General features: G+C 37.4%; 1 protein-coding gene across 5 annotated transcripts in view; it reads left to right on the top strand.

Annotated features, from left to right (window-relative positions):
• Positions 1-18,259, top strand: part of SLC17A5 (solute carrier family 17 member 5) — a 35,598-nt gene extending 17,339 nt beyond the window's left edge. For 2 of the 5 annotated variants that reach the window (XM_055330782.1, XM_055330786.1), the window contains 5 exons: positions 1,161-1,319; positions 4,589-4,721; positions 6,454-6,601; positions 12,909-12,999; positions 16,856-18,259. In XM_055330782.1, coding sequence (XP_055186757.1) covers positions 1,161-1,319; positions 4,589-4,721; positions 6,454-6,601; positions 12,909-12,999; positions 16,856-16,993 — 669 coding nt within the window. In that variant the 3' untranslated portion in view covers positions 16,994-18,259. Of the gene's footprint in view, positions 1-1,160; positions 1,320-4,588; positions 4,722-6,453; positions 6,602-7,073; positions 7,838-7,881; positions 8,078-12,908; positions 13,000-16,855 lie in introns of those variants that run through there. The other 3 variants (XM_055330785.1, XM_055330783.1, XM_055330784.1) reach the window with 3 other exon arrangements.
• Positions 18,260-18,589: the final 330 nt, after the last annotated feature.

The following is an 18,589-nucleotide window of genomic DNA, read 5'->3' as shown; positions in this document are numbered from 1 at the left end:
CACACACACACACACACACACCTCTCCAGAATAATTCTGGCCCAGGGCGCGATCCTGGAGACCCGGGATCGAATCCCACGTCGGGCTCCCGGGGCATGGAGCCTGCTTCTCTCTCTGCCTGTGTCTCTGCCTCTCTGTCTCTCTCTGTATGACTATCATAAATAAATTTTTAAAAAAAAATGTTTTAAAAAAAGAATCTTTTGAAGACACGGTCAATTTTGAAGATGTTTTCATTAAAAAATGGCTAATAAAATCCATAAATCCCCTTAAAAAGGTGGACATAAACTGTAATACTTTGTAGTATTGAGGGTAAAACAACAAGTGAGGATGCCATTAACCCCTTCATATTGGGGAGATGGTACAATATGTGGCTGTCTGACATACTCCAGGGCCAACCTACTTATTAAATATGAATGGAGTTGTTTCTTTTTTTAGAATAAAAGTGAATATAGAGGGATCCCTGGGTGGCGCAGCGGTTTAGCGCCTGCCTTTGGCCCAGGGCGTGATCCTGGAGACCCGGGATCGAATCCCACGTCGGGCTCCCGGTGCATGGAGCCTGCTTCTCCCTCTGCCTGTCTCTGCCTCTCTCTCTCTCTCTCTCTCTGTGACTATCATAAATAAAAAAAAAAGAAAAAAAAATCTCTGGAATTTACAAATCAAGGCTGATAATGTGTTCTAGATTTTCTTTTATTTAAATGTTCTTTTTTTAAAAGATTTTATCTACTTATTCATCAGAGACACACGGAGAGAGACAGAGACATATAGGCAGAGGGAGAAGTAGGCTCCCTGTGGGGAGCCCATTGGAGGACTCCATTACAGGACCCCAGGACCATGACCTGAGCCAAAGGCAGGCATCCAACCTCTGAGCCACCCAGGCATCCCGAATTTTATTTTACTTAAAGATTTCATGTATTTATTTGAGAAAGGGTGAAAGAGAGAGAGCACAAGATGGGGAGGGACAGAAGGGCAGCAAACTGCACCCCCCCTCAGTGGGGAGCCCAATGCAGGGCTTCATCCTGGGACTCCAGGATCATGACCTGAGCCAACAGCAAGACACTTAACCCACTGATCCACCCAGGCTCCCCTCTGGATGGAGTTTCTGCTGAGCAGGTTTAGGTATAAACACAGCATATACTAATTGTGCCTGTTTTCTTTTTCAGCTTTCATCACAGAAGTCAGTGCCATGGATACCCATGCTAAAATCACTGCCACTTTGGGCTATTGTAGTAGCACATTTTTCTTACAACTGGACTTTTTACACTTTATTGACGTTATTGCCTACTTACATGAAGGAGATCCTAAGGTTCAATGTTCAAGAGGTAAGAAAAAAATGATCATCTCCTTTTTATATGAAGAGTACGTTTTTAAACTACACACAAAATTTGTTTTTATCTGTTAAAATTAATTTATTTTGGATCTTCCATTTTCCATTCATTTACCGAATTCTAGAGACTGCTCTTTTTGCCTCAGTTTTTCCTCCTTTTTTTTTCAGTGTATCCTTGATTCAAGGTATCTTTTGGCTGGCATCCCCCTTAACCATAAAGGTCTTAGTAGTCCCCAGTAACATGCCAGGATGGCAGATGATGATATTCACTTCTCAAAGGGCTGGTCGCAGGACTCTGCTGGCAGCTGAGAGGGGGCTGTGCAGAGGACATGCTCTGCAGCATTATTTAGACACTGGCAGAGCTACCATTGCAGAACCACATGAGAAAGGCCTTCCTGAAACTGCCAATTCTTTTGAACCCACAGAATTGAGTCAGTTTCTATCACAATCTCTGTGCTGATGGTTTTTGTCTTTAAAGAGATTGAGGAAAAGTCTGAGGTGAAAGAGGCAGTTTGTAAGGAAAATTAGTGGCGTTTTTGCCTTCAAAATAAAAGATCAAAGACCTAAATGTAAAGCTAAAACTATAAAACACTTAGAAGGTAGACATCACTGTGACCTTGGCAACAGTTTCCTATATATAACACCAAAAGCATAAGTGACTAAAGAAAAAATACATAAATTATATCTTATCAAAATTAAAAACTTTTGTGCCTCAAAGGATGCTATCAAGAATGAAAACACACACACACACACACACACACACACACACACAGGAATGAAAATCCACTAAATGGGAGAAAATTTTGCAAATCAGAACCAGAATCGTTTATCTTGCATTTTTATACGAAAAATGTTTTCTTTGAAAATTCCAATAAATGTGAATGAAATGTAAAAGTAATTCTCTAGTTGTATAGAAGCCTCTTTTGAAAATGAATTCCTTTTTTACTTTTGTCCCAAATAAAGCTTGCTTGGCATATGATCTCATTAATTTAAAATTTTTTACATTTTTTTAAGATTTTATTTATTTATTAATGAGAAACACAGAGACATAGGCAGAGGGAGAAGCAGGCTCCATGCAGGAAGCCCGATGCGGGACTCGATCCCAGGACTTGATCCCGGGACTCTGGAATCATGCCTTGAGCCAAAGGCAGACACTCAACTGCTGAACCACCCAGGTGTCCCCCATTAATTTAAAATTTTAAAGCTCTTGATCCTTTGTTATAACCTTGCTTTTTTCACTTTTCTGTTTTCCTAATTTTTCCCAATTCTAGTGTCCTTGTTTCTTATAGCTCAGTGAGAGTTGGGGCAAAATCTATTACCCTATTTTGGATATTAATATTTTAGAATCAATTTTTTAAATAAATGAGTACAAGAAATCATATCCTTGAACAGAAAACTTAACAACTGTGGAAGATGCCCACGGTTATGTGAATTTTGAAGATTTATAGTAGTTTGCAGAAGGTAGTTTTACGTTGTTAGGAGAGTTTTTAACATTTGAACTTTAAGTGAAGAAATTCAGTAACTCTGATGAATTATCAGTCTTATCGCAGCAGAGAACAAGAGGAAGATCAGAAAATTCACTCCTCTATTTGCTTGGGTTTATTTGTGTGTAGGGTTCTGCCACAAATAATGATAGAAATGATCCTGCTCTGGAGAAATCTAAATAGAATAAAATTTAAAGAGGAAATTACTCAGTTTACTACAAGAAAGAAACAAAAATCTTAGCTACAGAAGTAGAACTGGAAGCATACAGCATCTGAATATAGAGGACCACAAACTATGATGAAAAAAACCAAACCTTTTCTTAAGCATACTTAAATTTAAAATAGCAATAGATTTTTTTTGGTTTGTACCATTCATGATGCTTAATTGGAATTATTACCAGATTTAAATATCACTGATAAAATATCTTTCTACCTTTTTTGTAAAACACTACATTAATTGTAAAAATATCTTTCTACCTTTTTTGTAAAACACTACATTAATTGTAAATACTAAAAGGTAGGGATCCCTGGGTGGCGCAGCAGTTTGGTGCCTGCCTTTGGCCCAGGGCGCGATCCTGGAGACCCGGGATCGAATCCCACATCGGGCTTCCGGTGCATGGAGCCTGCTTCTCCCTCTGCCAGTGTCTCTGCCTCTCTCTCTCTCTGTGACTATCATAAATAAATAAAAATTAAAAAAAAATAAAAATAAAAAATAAAATAAAAAATAAAAAAAATACTAAAAGGTGTCTCCATTTTTCTCAAACTATAAAAACATTTGTTCTTATCAGAATTAGGCCATTTAATTTTGGCACCCCAGGTTTATGCTGGGGAAAAATGAATAGAGGAAAGAAATTTCTTTTCTTTCCCTGCTATGTTTTCTTCATTTTACAGAATTTGTGATTTCCTAAAAAGCCGAATGTCAAATCATTTTGTACAAAGCAAATAGCACATTTCCATGATAAATTCTGTCTCATATCTCCTGCTGCTTTTATTTTTTTAGGTGGCAACTTAAAGGAATAAAAGGGAAAAATAGAGGTCTATCACCTCATTTACCTTTGTCCTCTGCTCAGAGCAGTGTGGTAGTGCACTGGACAACTGACCTAGATGGTGTGCTTTATTTTTTTTAATTTTATAAATTAATTTTTATTGGTGTTCAAGATGGTGTGCTTTAGAATAATCCATTAAACTATACATTTGACTTATGTGGTTTTCTGTATCTATATATTATTTTATAATAAAAATATTTGTATAAAATTGTATATATATCACTATTTTACATAATAATTTATGAATATATTTTAATATTTTCTATCTTTATATTTATATAAATATCTATATTTATATGAAACAAATTATATCATTTAAAATATAAATAATATAAAGTTTAAAATATAATGATTTATGTATGAATAGAAATATTTATAGTAATTAATTTTACATATTATAATTTTGTATATAATAACTTAAGATATAAGTATATAACATGTAATATACAATATCTGTTGTATAAATGTAAATATAAATAAAGAAGTAAAAATTGACCAAAAACTGTTCCATAGGGAGAATCTATAGCTAATAGATTTGTCTTCTTTTACTGAACCTGCACCCCAAGTCCCAAAATAACATGTAATATTACCTTGAGTAGACTGGACTGTGTAAATAGCAACAGTATATTGCTATGAATTTCCTTTTTTGAGTGGTGGTGGATGGGTGGAAGTAGATGTTGTTTTGGTTCTTTCTCTCCCCCATAATTAATTCTCTATCTTCTTATTCCTCCCAGAATGGGCTTCTATCTGCACTGCCTTACTTTGGCTGTTGGTTATGTATGATCCTGTCTGGTCAAGCTGCTGACAATTTAAGGGCAAAATGGAATTTTTCAACAATATGTGTCCGAAGAGTTTTTAGCCTAATAGGTAAGTGAAGTGAACCGGGGTTTGTTTTGGTTTAAAATATTTACTGTGTATATAGTGCTAAGCAAAACAAAAATGATATTAGTCATTTATTTTGTTCACATATTAAAACACTATATTTTAATGCATGTAGTGCTTTTCTGTACAAGATGATTTGTTCTTTATGAACCATGCATTTGAGGGTTAATATTAATAATGTCCTATTATCACCACCATAGTCTTATAACTATAAAAATATGGCTTGCTTTGCTAAATATCATTTCCAGAATTTTATAAATCACCGTTTTCCACTCTAAGTTTGCAGTGAAAATAATATATTTAAGGGGTGCCTGGGGGGCTCAGTCGGTTAAACATTTGCCTTTGGCTCAGGTCATGATCCTAGGGTCCTGTGATAGACCCCTGCATCTGCTGTTTCTCCCTCTCTGCTCGCCCTGCTTGTGCTCTCTCTCTCTCAGCCAAATAAATAAAATCTTTAATTAATAATAATAATATATTTAAGCCTGCATCCCTTTTCTAAGTGGGTACATTTTCAACTTCAAAAACAGTTACTGACATCATTACATTAAATGAGGAGCTATAAATCAAAGAACTCAAAGGAACCTTAAATAATCATGTTTCAGACTGCTTTCATAAAGGTAAATTTTAAAACTATCTAGGACAATTATTTCATTTTTCTTTAAAGATCTTAAGTAAGTATAGACCCTAGAAGTCACTGATGGCTATACTTAGGAAATTACATTGTAACAGGACCCTATTCAGGATGATCCTACAAACACCTGCTGTGCAGCTGCTGCTGGCCGATGCTGTCCTGTTCTATTGCTTGCTTACCTCAACTCTCAAGAAATTTTCCACACCTGCAAATGAAACAGATCCCTTTAGATTCGATCCAATCTTCTCTTTTTTGGCTTCCTGTTCACCTGCTCCATCCAATATGGTAGCCACTATCCATGTATGGCTTTTTGCACTTAATTGAAACTTAAAAATAAGTTCTTCAGCTGCAGTATATACAAGTACAACTTTTCCATCATCACAGAGAGTTATTGGATAGCACTGCTGTAGAACAGAGAAAAAATGGCAACCCACTCATGAAGTCCCTTCCTGTTACTTGCATTTTGTGCTTCACTGCCTGTAATAAAATATGTATATTGCTATCAGTTGCTAAAACTGAGATGAATTGTTTTCTAATTGTATTCAATAGAGTTTATTTAATCTTATTTATTTATTTATTTATTTATTTATTTATTCATGAGAGACACACAGAGAGAAGCAGAGACATAGAGGGAAAAGCAGGCTCCATGCAGGGAGCGCGATGTGGGACTCAATCCCTGAACCCCAGGATCACGCCCTGAGCCAAAAGCAGAGCTCAAACACTGAGCCGTCCAGTCATCCTGGTTATATGAATTTTAAATCTCATTCTGTATCAACTATTGATTCTCTCTGGAACTGTATTTTTCAGTCATTCTCTTCTTGCTCTTTGTAGAACTTTGGCTGAGTCTTGGTCACAAGAATATTTAATAATATTGCATAATGATATTTTCCTTCTACTTTTAGATTAGTTGCATTATGTGTTTTCCAGCAGTTTTTGTTTTGTCATGAAAATGAGTCTTCTATGCAGTACAGTGTTTCTACAGTAGGTGGCAGTAATATCAAATCTCAGATTTATACTTTATTAAGGTAGCCCAACCAAATAGTAATACTGGGGCTTCTTTTTCTGTTCATAACTTTTTAACTCCAGGAATGATTGGACCTGCGGTATTCCTGGTAGCCGCTGGATTTATAGGTTGTGACTATTCATTGGCCGTTGTGTTCTTAACCATATCCACAACACTGGGAGGCTTTTGCTCTTCTGGATTTAGCATCAACCATCTGGATATTGCTCCTTCGTGAGTACCAATATAAAGATTGGCTATGATTGACTTTAAATGCATTGCTTTAAATTGTGACAAAATATATGTAACATGAAATATGCCATTTTAGCCATTTTTAAGACACATTAAATTTTAGATATTTGTGAATACATCTAGGAAATAGTAGTTATAGGCAGTTTGATTTATGGATCCAGATCCAGAATCACTCAGAAGAGCATTCTGATTGTAAATGAAAATTAGGGAATAATAATAATACACATTTTGGGGACACCTGGATGGCTTAGTTATTTAAGCGTCTGCTTTTGGCTCAGGTCATGATCGCAGGGTCCTGGAATCAAGCCCTGTGTCCAGGTCCCTGCTCTGTGGGGAGTCTGCTTCTCCCTCTGCCCCAACCCCCACTCATTCTCTCTCTCTCTCTCTCTCTCTCTTTCTCCCTTTCTCTCTCTCAAATAAATAAAATCTTTTTTAAAAAATCCACATTTTGAAGTATTTAAAGATAAGGATTGCCTTGAGAGAGAGTGACAAGCGATCCCAGAACTGGATCTGGGGAAACACTTAGCACCCAGAACGAGGGGAATAACCAAAACAGGAAACTAAAAAGGTGCAACAGAGAAATAGAAGGAAAACTGAAGAATCTGATATCAAGGAAGTGAAGATTATCCAGTCTCCAATTCAAAAATAGGTTCTGGAAAAGAGATAAAAATTTAGGAATCATCAACATATGAGTAGTAGAATTGGCCATGGAATTGGATAAAATTACTCAGAAAACAATGATGAAATGGGAATTCATCAAGAGAAGAATGTGATGCAAGTATAATTGAAAAGAAGCAGCACAAAAAGGAAAATAAGTAGAGATTGGGATCCCCAAAGGGAGAGCTTGAATAACAATGTCAGATGCCACAGAGAAGTCATGTAAAGCAAGAATGAAAATGTTCCTCTCCAGATGGAAAAGTTCATTAAACATCTTGGTAAAAATGCTTCCGTAGAACAAGAAGGATGCTAGGCTGCAGTGACTTAATGAATGGAAAGATAAGGAAGTGAAGATTGGTGACATAAAGCAGGGATTTTAAAAGTGTGATCCTTAGCCCATCCACATCAAAATCGTCAGGAGCACTTGTTAAAAATAAAGCAGAACAACTGGTCACACGGCTGGGGAAGGAATCTGTATTTTCTTGCTCCTTCAAGTTGTTTTCACAGATATTAAAATTTGAGAACCACTGCCAATAAACATTGATTTCAAAACTATAGACTATGAAGAGAGAAAAAGAAAAAGTTACCTTTTTCTTTCTTTACAGATGGACACGTAGTGATGGAAGATGGTTTGGTGCTTTTTTTTAAGGCAAAAGAGACCCAGTTTGTTAATATACTGAGAAAAGTCCAATAAACAAGGGAAGGTTATAAGCTGAAAGAAAAGGGGATCCCTGGGTGGCTCAGCAGTTTGGTGCCTGCCTTCGGCCCAGGGCATGATCCTGGAGTCCCGGGATCGAGTCCCACATCAGGTTCCCTGCACGAAGCCTGCTTCTCCCTCTGCCTGTGTCTCTGCCTCTCTCTCTCTGTATCTCTCATGAATAAATAAATAAAATCTTAAAAAAAAAAAAGCTGAAAGAAAAAACTGACAATTACTGATTGGTAGAGGTCACAAAGGATTGAGATTCAGAACCTATATGGAGGGATTGGTTTTCAGATGAGAAGAAATGGAAGGTAGTAAAGTGGGTTCAGTTAAAGAAAAGTTTTGAGGTGAGTGAGATGAGAACTTGAGAACTGTAGTGGTTCTTAATATATCCACAAATTCTTCAACTCTTCTCCCTTTGGAAGATGGAGCCTATTTCCCCCTTCCCTTGAGTGTGGGCTGGATTTAATTGACTTGTTTCTAATGAATATGGCAAAAGTAATGATATCTGACTAGGTCATAAAAGGCATCACAGCAGCTTCCTTGCTGTCTGTCTCAGATGACTCAACTGCCATGTAGGGAGGACACCTAGCAGCCTGGTGGCAAGGCCCACATGGAGGGAGTTGAGACCACTGTCAGAAGCCACACAAGTGAGCTTAGAAGCGAGGAGTCTGCTTCTCCTTCTCCCTGTCTCCCTACTCATGCTTGCTCACTCGTGTGCTTTCTCTCTCTGTGAAGGAAGGAAGGAAGGAAGGAAGGAAGGAAGGAAGGAAGGAAGGAAATAAATAAATAAATAAATAAATATCCTTCTTAGAATTTAAAAAGAATTTTAAAAACCTAAGTAGATACAAGAAGTAAAAATTGTAAGGAACATAAAATTGGCTCACTAGCCAGCTAGCCAGAAAGAAGGTTTCATGGAGCTGAAATGTAGTTCAGGATTCATCAGATGCCTTCAGTCCTTCAGAAGCCCTGGAATCTAGCAAAAGCTTCTGGGAAGGGAAAAAAACAAATATACATGGTACCTGCCTCATAAGATTGTTGTGACGATTAAATAGAACACACATACAAAAAAAAAAAAAAAGAACACACATACACTTGCATATATACTTAGCTGATAATGTAATGCCTTTGCACATAATGCAGTAAAGTATTTTTTTCTGGCAACTTTGAGCCAGGTGCCGTGACCAGGGTTATTAATGAATCCAAGTAAAATATTAAAGGGATGATTGATGAGCTCTTAGAAAAGAAAATACTGATTACTAAGGAGCAACCATTGGATCACTAGCAACCAAAATAGCAAAGTGGTCTAATTTCTCAACATTTTTAGCCTTGTTCATAGAGGGAACACTGTATATTTGGCATATCAGGATTTCAACTAGATCTCCTATGATAATCCTTTTAGATAAGATAAAAAAGACGAATTGGATGTATAATTAGGTGGATGTATAATTACTAAATTTCAGTGTCCTAGCATGTTGATTAATGGATCTAGTCATTTAACAAACACTGCCAGGCACTGTACCAAATGTTGAAGACACATGAAAGTAACATGGCCCCTGATTAGCATCTGTATAAGCTTCTGGTGGCTTGGAGGGTTGTAAGGTCATGTCCTGAAGCATATACTTGGATGATGTACAGGTAGGATCCTGGAACTGGGCTTCAAGCATCAGCTGAGTGGTTGAGCTTCACATCTTAAAGGCTCTGTTCTAGCCATAGTATTTTGTGAGTCATGAGTCAAAAAAGACATTTATCTAGATATGGCATGAAACTAAACAGTTTAATAACATAAATGATACCAAAAAATAGTTTTAGAAGTTGGGAGAATGTAAGTACACATATGCACCAGATTTGTGATTGCAATCACCATATGCATGTATGTGAACAACTTTTCACAGTAACTTTTAAAAGTATATAGCTGTGGAGGATCCCTGGGTGGCTCAGCGGTTAGGCGCCTGCCTTTGGCCCAGGATGCTATCCTGGAGTCCCGGGATCGAGTCCCATGTCAGGCTCCCGACATGGAGCCTGCTTCTCCCTCCTCCTGTGTCTCTGCCTCTCTCTCTGTCTATCATAAATAAATAAATAAATAAATAAATAAATAAATAAATAAATAAATAAATAAATAAATATTTTTTTAAGAAGTATATAGCTGTGCAAATGTAAGGTAATTTCATCAAAGTCAAAATTATTTCCCTCACTTATATTTTGATTCACCCTTTCAGATGAGCTTTCAGTTTTTATTATCCAGCTAAAATTTCATGGTTCAAAGGATACTAGTTGTTTCTAGTTTTCCGTGTTTTGTTTACCTGGGAGATTACATATCTTATGACCATGTGGTTGTTCAGTTGCTTTTTGTTTGGTAACAACTGAGTGCCCGTGCACTGGGTAACGCCCTGATAGTCAGAACAAGAACATTTGAGGACCACAGACTTTTAAGCATTCAGCACTGGAGCTTATGGGGAAAAAATAAGCTCAAGAAAACTGGTATTTCCTACAGATTGAGTTCAATGATAGCTATATTATTAACAAAGAAGCATTATAGATTATAACCTTGTAATATTAAATACTGATTTGGAATTATCAGACAAATTGGGTAACATTTTACAGTCTTTCTTCATTTATAGTATGGAGATACCAATCCCTACCTCATGGAGTAGATTTTACTATTAAAATGGGATATATATGAAATACTTAGAGCCATGCTGACTGACATAAGGTTTTTCAGTAAACAATCAGGATTCCTGTTAACATTATAGATGTGTTCATGGTATTTTCTAAGCCTTTTCTTCTCTAGATTAAACTAGAGAGTTTCTGTGGATAATTGTGTTGCCCCAATACAGGGGAATTGGAGAGATTTTTAACTATTAATCCCACAGTATTCTAGTACTCCACTGGCACAACATGCAGACTGACTGTACAACATCTTTTTTTCCAAGCAGTCATCCATCTCTCATGGCCCTTCCTGGCCAGTGTAATATAAATACTTGAATGAATTTCTCGGTGCTGACATTTAGGATTTCACAGCATTCATCTGCACTTAATATCTGTCACTTAAAAGCCCTGGCAACATTGCAGTTGATTCCTCCTACTGCCAAGGTGTTAATGGTTTTAAAAAAAAAAAAAAAAGGTTCTGCCAAGCTTGGTTAATTTAAGATAAACTCCCTAAAGGGTATAAGGCAAAAAGACCTGTGCCATATTCTTTTGTTATTATATCCAATATGAATGAGTTTTGAACATAAAAATTTGTGATGTTTATAGATCATTGAATTAGGTTCAGCAGGATGTTTTATTTAGGCATTGTATTAGTAAACTCAGGCTGCACTCAAAATGCCATAGACTGGGTAGCTTAAGAAAATAGTTTATTTTCTCACAGTTCTGGAAGCTGAAAGTCTGAGATCAGGGTATCAACATGGTCAGGTACTGGTGAGAGTTCTTTTCCTTATTTACAGACAGCCTCCTTCTCCCTGTGTCCTCCCATAGCCTTTCTTTGGTAAATATAGAGATAGAGCCATTTCTCTCTTTCCCTCTCCTTATAAAGCCACCAATCCTACTGGGTTAAGACCCTACACTTATTTAACCTTAATTACCTCCTTAAAGCTGTATTTCCAAAAGCAGTCGCAGTGAGGGTTAGGGCTTCAACATATGAATTTTGGGAGGACATAGTTCAGTCCACATTAGGCACTTGTCCATATCCAAAATAGGGAGAGAAACTTCAGATTAGTCATCTGCAACCATGATAATGAGGATCCTAAATACTAATAGAAATAGTAATATCCCACAATAAGACTGTATGGACTAATAAATATCAAGCTTTTTAAATTTGGACCAGAATTTTATTTTATTTTATGATAATACTGATAATTTCATGAAAATTAAAAATTCTTGGGACAGCTGGGTGGCTCAGTTAAGCCTCCAACTCTTGATTCTGGCTCAGGTCATAAGGGTCATGAGATCAAACCCCAAGGAGGTAGGCTCTATGCTAGGTGTGGAGTCTGCTTAAGACTAGCTCTCTCTCTTGCCACTCCACCCTCCACCCTACCCACCCACCACCCCCCCACTGCTTGCACTCGCTCACTCTCTCTCAAAAAAGTTCCAATTGGACTTTATATATACCTAGATGGTTTTTATGAAAAATAAATTATATGTGCCATTTACTTAACCAATTTTTAACTGCATCACTACCTTAAAATTTTCTTGCTAAAAATATCAAAGCTAAATCTAATGCACCCTTTGTGCATTTTTTGGTTACACACACACACACACATACACACACACACACAATGTATACCAAACTCATCTACTTTTGGGAAGTGTGTGAGGAGTTAGCTATAAGCACATACATAATAAGTAGAACATATAAGTTGTGAAATGGTTATGTTCAGTATTATCTCATTTGCATAATAATATTAGAAATATATACATATAAACAAAAATAGGATATTTACCAAAGTGTTAATGTTGATTATTTCTATATGGGAGGACTATGGGTAATTTTCTTTTCTTTTCTTTCTTTTTTTTTTTTTTTTTGGTAATTTTATTTTCTTCTTAGTTTTTTTGTTTGTTTTTTAGTTTTCAACAATGAAAAAGATTTTCTAATCAGGAAATAAATTCTTTTTTTTTTTTTTTACTGAAAAACTGTAAGATACACCAAACTTCCTATCTAATACAGTCATATATGAAAATCAATCTCAACACTTTCTAAATCACTGTAAAAAGGATTTTCATTTCAGAGGCTATGTTCCCCTATATAATGATAGAATGCTAATTATTGAAATGGAAGTTTTTCACTAGCTAAATATAATCTATCTTAGTAAGACATTTCATTTAGACATGAAATGTCATACAGAGTATTCTAGAAGTAGTATAGCTGTCTGTTGAAAGAAGCTACTTAAATGTGTAACACAATCATAAACCTCTATGAAAATGTTTCTGCAGGTATGCTGGTATCCTCCTGGGCATCACAAATACATTTGCCACTATTCCAGGAATGGTTGGGCCTGTCATTGCTAAAAGTCTGACCCCTGATGTAAGTAGGTAATTTGTTTATGAATTGCAAAGGTCTATGCAGTTCACTTGAACTTGCACATCTATGTCAAAATTGAATATATTTTAATTAAGAGTAAAATTCTGAATGTTTATACTTATGCAATTATTTATATCAACAAAAAACTAAATGCCATAATGGACAGGAAGGTACATTTTCAAAGAACACTCTTTGGTTTTTTAGACTGAACAAGAGAACTCAGTTCAATGAAGTTCCATGTCATAGCTGACACCACACAAGTACTTAAAGGGGTGCTATTATACAAGAGAAATAATTTATGGGATCCCTGGGTGGCGCAGTGGTTTGGCGCCTGCCTTTGGCCCAGGGCGCAATCCTGGAGACCCGGGATCGAGTCCCACGTCGGGCTCCCGGTGCATGGAGCCTGCTTCTCCCTCTGCCTGTGTCTCTGCCTCTCTCTCTCTCTCTCTGTGACTATCATAAATAAAAAAAAAATTAAAAATAAAATAAAAAATTAAAAAAAAAGAGAGAAATAATTTATGTATTTGATTTCAACAAAGGCAAACTGGCAATGTAAAGCTATTCAAGAATTAGATCCACAAAGGTGAGGTATCAGGAAATCATATGGCAAAGAGTACAGAACAGGGGAAATGATCAACACTGAGAGGAGCAGAAGACTTGTAAAGACATTGTAGATGTTTTCACATATTGAAGGGCAACTTCATGAAACATGGTGACTTATCTTGGTAGTTCCATGAAGAGAAATAATGAGAACATAATGGGAATTTTTTCTGTTTCAAGCTGTCTACTATATGGAATGGGCTGCTTTATGAGTTAGTGAGCCCTGAAATAGTCAAACATTCTAGGGCATATCATGAGTGATTATTAATATGCCAGATACTGAGGATCCAAAGGCAAAATAACAAGCTTCTACACTCAAGAAACTCATCATTTAGAGATTGCATGTGATCAAATAAAGTACAGCATGACGAATGCTGCAGAAAATAATGTCTGCAGAGTGCTGTGGGCACAGGGGAGGGAACACACAATTTGTGGGGAAGGATCCCTGGAGGAGTGAGCAGGGTGTGGGAAGGGCACTGAGCCTCCAAAATACCATGTGCCTAGAGTTGGTTCTGCCTCAAGCTGGAAGGTGGCATGGTGCCACATCAGTAAGCAGAGACTCAGTACTGTCAAAGTTGCCCACAATGTGTAGGAAATAAAAATAAATGACCTCCAACTCCAATTTCTACTGTTTAAAAAAATCTAAAGCCTGGTGAAATATATTTTTCAAGAAGCTGACTTAAACGTCTAAAAGAGACTTAATTTTCTTTTTGTCTCTGTGGTCAAATTAACACCATCTAATCCTTAGGATTTCAGGATACGCTTACAAACTTTCTTATTACCAAATATACTGATTTCAGGCATATGTGTTCACCACAGTGAATGTTCTATTTCCTCTCTGTTCCCATCGTTTTTTATTTTTGAGATTTATTTATTTAAAAGAGAGATTGTGCACACAGGGGGAGGGGGAGAGGGAAACAAGCAAACTCCACACTGAGCAGGGAGCCTGACCAGGGCCTCGATCCCAGCACCCTGAGATCGTGACCTAAGCTGAAGTCAAGAGTCGGATGCTTAACTGACTCAGCCCCCAAGGCGCCCCTGCTCCCACTTTTTCTAATTCCTTTCTTGAACGACCCCATGTCTTCTTGTTACTGTTTTCTCTCACTTAATAGAAAGGGATGTTGGGAAAGTTGTGTGTTGTTTTTTGTTTTCCCTAAAATTCTGTGTCTCAACATGGTCACATCAGAAATGTTTAACCCTATCTTTGTGAAGTGTTGTGGCCACATAGTAACCTAAGTCAACGTACTACCATGTATTAATTTCACTCATTATGGATAATTGTATTATTTCTGTAAGGGATATCTGGATTCCTCAGAGTCTTGAATGTTTGTCAAGTGGGAACTGAACTGGATTTTGGATTTGCTATCATAGCATTTGTTTAATGTTATTAAAATAATAATATTTTTTAAAATGAAAAACGGGCACCTGAGTGGCTGAGTCAGCTGAGCATCAGACTCTTGATTTAGGCTCAAGTCAAGATCTCCGGGGTAATGAGATAGAACCCTGCATCTGGCTTTGCACTCAGTGTGGGGTCTGCTTGTGACTCTCCCCTCTGCCTCTGCCCCTACGGCTTCTCACACATGCACACACATTCTCTCTCTCAAATTAATTAAATCTAAAAAAAAAAAAAAAAAGGAAAAGCACATATTTGTCTTTACAATTGTAACTGCTCACAATTAAAAATTACTTCACTGCCTCAAAAACTTTGTGGAATGAGCCTAGTACAAGTAAGTAACATTGTTAGCATGTCTGAATAGTTACTAAAATTTAAGATGGATTTCTAAGATTTTTTTTCACCAGAATACATGCATCTCAGATAAGCATAACAACAGAGTGCTTCCTTTCCCCATGATTTTCTTTTTTCCCTATGTGAATGACCTCATGCTAGCCTCCTAGTGACTTTCCTTTTTCTTCCTCATTACCAATTCCCCTGCTTGTTTTTCTTTTCTAAATGCTGCAAATGTAGCATTCTAGTTAAATTGACATTGCAAAATGGGCAGCCCCGGTGGCGCAGCGGTTTAGCGCCACCTGCAGCCCGGGCGTGATCCTAGGGACCCGAGATCGAGTCTTGCTCAGGCTCCCAGCATGGAACCTTCCTGTCCCTCTGCCTGTGGCTCTGCCTCTGTGTGTGTGTGTGTGTGTGTGTGTGTGTGTGTGTGTGTGTGTGTGTGTGTCTCAATAAATAAGTAAAATCTTAAAAAAAATCCAAAAAATGGTTGTTAGTCACATGACCCAGAAATTAGCTAACTGCCTGATGTTTTTATACTACTGTGTTATATGCTGAACAATTGTGTTCTGTTGATCTCCTAACTGGCAAATCCCATACATGTCCTGTTTTGTGGACCACTCAAGAGTTCTGTGTGCCAGGACTGAAAGTGGAAATTTCAAGTCCATCATAACTCATCCTTACTTGATCTATCTCTTTTATCTCCCATCTAAGAACTTGGAAGGTGATGGACAGCATATTACTTTCCTAGTAACACATGATTGAAAAACACGTGTTTTATTTTTAGTAAACTTGAGTAAACTTTGAGTAAATAGTATTGTAAAGGGGCAGCCCTGGTGGCACAGCGGTTTAGCACCACCTGCAGCCCGGGGTGTGATCATGGAGACCTGGGATCGAGTCCCATTGTTGGTCTCCCGGCATGGAGCCTGCTTCTCCCTCTGCCTGTGTCTCTGCCTCTCTCTCTCTCTCTCTCTCTAAATACATAAATAAATAATCTTTTTAAAAAAATAAATAGTATTGTAAAGATACACAAATCCTAAGTATATGGCTGGATGAGTTTTCACAAAGTCAATACACTTGTGTAACCAACACCCAATCAAGAAACAGAATGTTACCTCTCTTGTAAAGCCTCTGGGTACTCCTTGCTCCCATTGCCCTTGCACCCCTGCCAAGAGGAACGTTTTAATGAAACTTTTAACACTATGGATTAGTTTTGTGTGGTTTTGAGCTCTTATATAATGGAATTTTATATAATGCAGTCATTCAATACGTACTCTTTTTGTCTGGCTTCTTCTGCTTAACATTTTGTTTGTGAGATGCATCCATATTGTTGTAGCTCATTCATTTTAGTTACTATATAGATTCAATTGAACAAATATACCACGATTTCACGATTTCACGGTTGATAGACATTTCGGTTGTTTTCACCATGAGGCCTTTATGTATAATGCTTCTGTTGTAACAGTCTTGTCAACCCCACCTTTTCCACAAAGTGAACTATAAACATGTGCATGTTTTTCTTTCTTCCTATAGAACACTATTAGAGAATGGCAAACAGTTTTCTATATTGCTGCTGCTATAAATGTGTTTGGTGCCATTTTCTTCTCGCTATTCGCCAAAGGTGAAGTGCAAAACTGGGCTCTCGATGATCGACATGGACACAGAAACTGAAGGAACCAATAAATAATCCTGTCTCTATTAATGTATTTTTGTTTATCATGTAACCTAAAAGTGCCTTTGATATTTTAAATGTATATGCAGTCTATGTATAAGAAAAAAATTGTATGAAATTTTTAAGGCTTGTAATCATGAAATGTCACAAGTTGCCAGATTGGTAAAATGAGCTGTTTTTAATTATAATAACATGTATCCTGGAACTTACCCTTGAGGGTCACATATCTGGCTGTAAATCAGGCAATAGAAAGTATGGGAGTTCTATTTATTTTTAAGGACCATACTTGAAGGAATGAGCTGAAGTGAACACCTCTATACCTTGGCTTAATTAAACTAGATAATAATTCTCAGGTCTTGACAAACACCTGTTTTTGACCACTTTCCTCATAAAAATTATTTGTTGGCAGAAATCTGTAACACTTAGGTCTCAAACTGTACCCTCTCCACGGAGCTGCCAGCCACTGTATAATTTGGCCTGGCAACCACACCAAGGGAAGCATGCCCAGGCAGCTGCCAAGCATTCCCTCCCTGACTTCAGGGACAGTGCCCAGCATTTACCAGAGCCGCATCCAAGACCAGGGTCAGCGCCAAGTCTTCAGATGGTTCTTCCTCTGGGGGCTGTTAATGTGTCGATAAGCCTTGAGGAGGCCCAGGCAGCAAGATCCACTGCCGTGGCTTCGATGCATCCTCACACCTTAACCTTGCCAGCATGCTGGAATATTGATGGGCATGTGACCTACAAGACAACAGTGTGATGCCCAGTTAACCACAAATAATATCATCCTTGAGTTAAACTACTTTCATGTGGATCAGAATATAAATTTTCAAGTCCTGTGTTCAATGAGCTTCACCAGAGTAAGTAAAAAAAGATTTTTTTACAATTCTCACATTTTTTCCCATTTATCTACATGGAAGCTTCTAGTTGCAGTTTAAAGTTGAAGTGGCTTTTATTTGGCCACATCACCTACAACCAGTGGTGTAATCATCCTTACTTCCAGTTCTTGACATCATCTTTTCCAGTTTTTCCCTGAACCATCTTCCAGTGGTTTTTGAGCATGCTTCGAGGGCATCTATGTGATTTAGAACTCAATTTATGTTTTGTTATGTTTGTTTAACACCACCTGTAACATTTTAAGTAAAACTGATTAATGTAATATGATGTGGATACATTTCTGTAAATTTATTTTTAAACTTGTAAATAGCCTTAAGTTGCTTAGGTGATATTTCTTTTATAAATCATCAAAATAAACATTTTTGGATGGATTTTTGGATCTGACAGCCCTATGGGATTTTCTAGTGTCCTGAGTGGCTATTTTACATCCCTGCCATCCTCGAGTCACCAGGCTACCTCCACGTGCCCCTGTGCCACCCCCAGCCCAAGGAGACTTAGGGCATCTAAGTGATAGAGCATTAGGAATCTCTGGCCAGGGGCACCTGGGTGGCTCAGTGGTTAAGCATCTGCTTTCGGCTCAGAATAATCCTGGGGTCCTGAGATCACGTCCCACAGTGGGTTCCTCTCAGGAGGCCTGCTTCTCCCTCTCTCTATGTCTCTGCCTCTCTCTGTGTGTCTCTCATGAATAAATAAATAAAATG

The sequence above is a fragment of the Nyctereutes procyonoides genome, unplaced genomic scaffold, assembly GCF_905146905.1.
Source record: "Nyctereutes procyonoides isolate TBG_1078 unplaced genomic scaffold, NYPRO_anot_genome, whole genome shotgun sequence".
Taxonomy (NCBI): domain Eukaryota; kingdom Metazoa; phylum Chordata; class Mammalia; order Carnivora; family Canidae; genus Nyctereutes; species Nyctereutes procyonoides.
The sequence above is the reverse complement of the archived record's forward strand: the minus strand, read 5'-3'. Positions and strand labels throughout refer to the sequence as shown.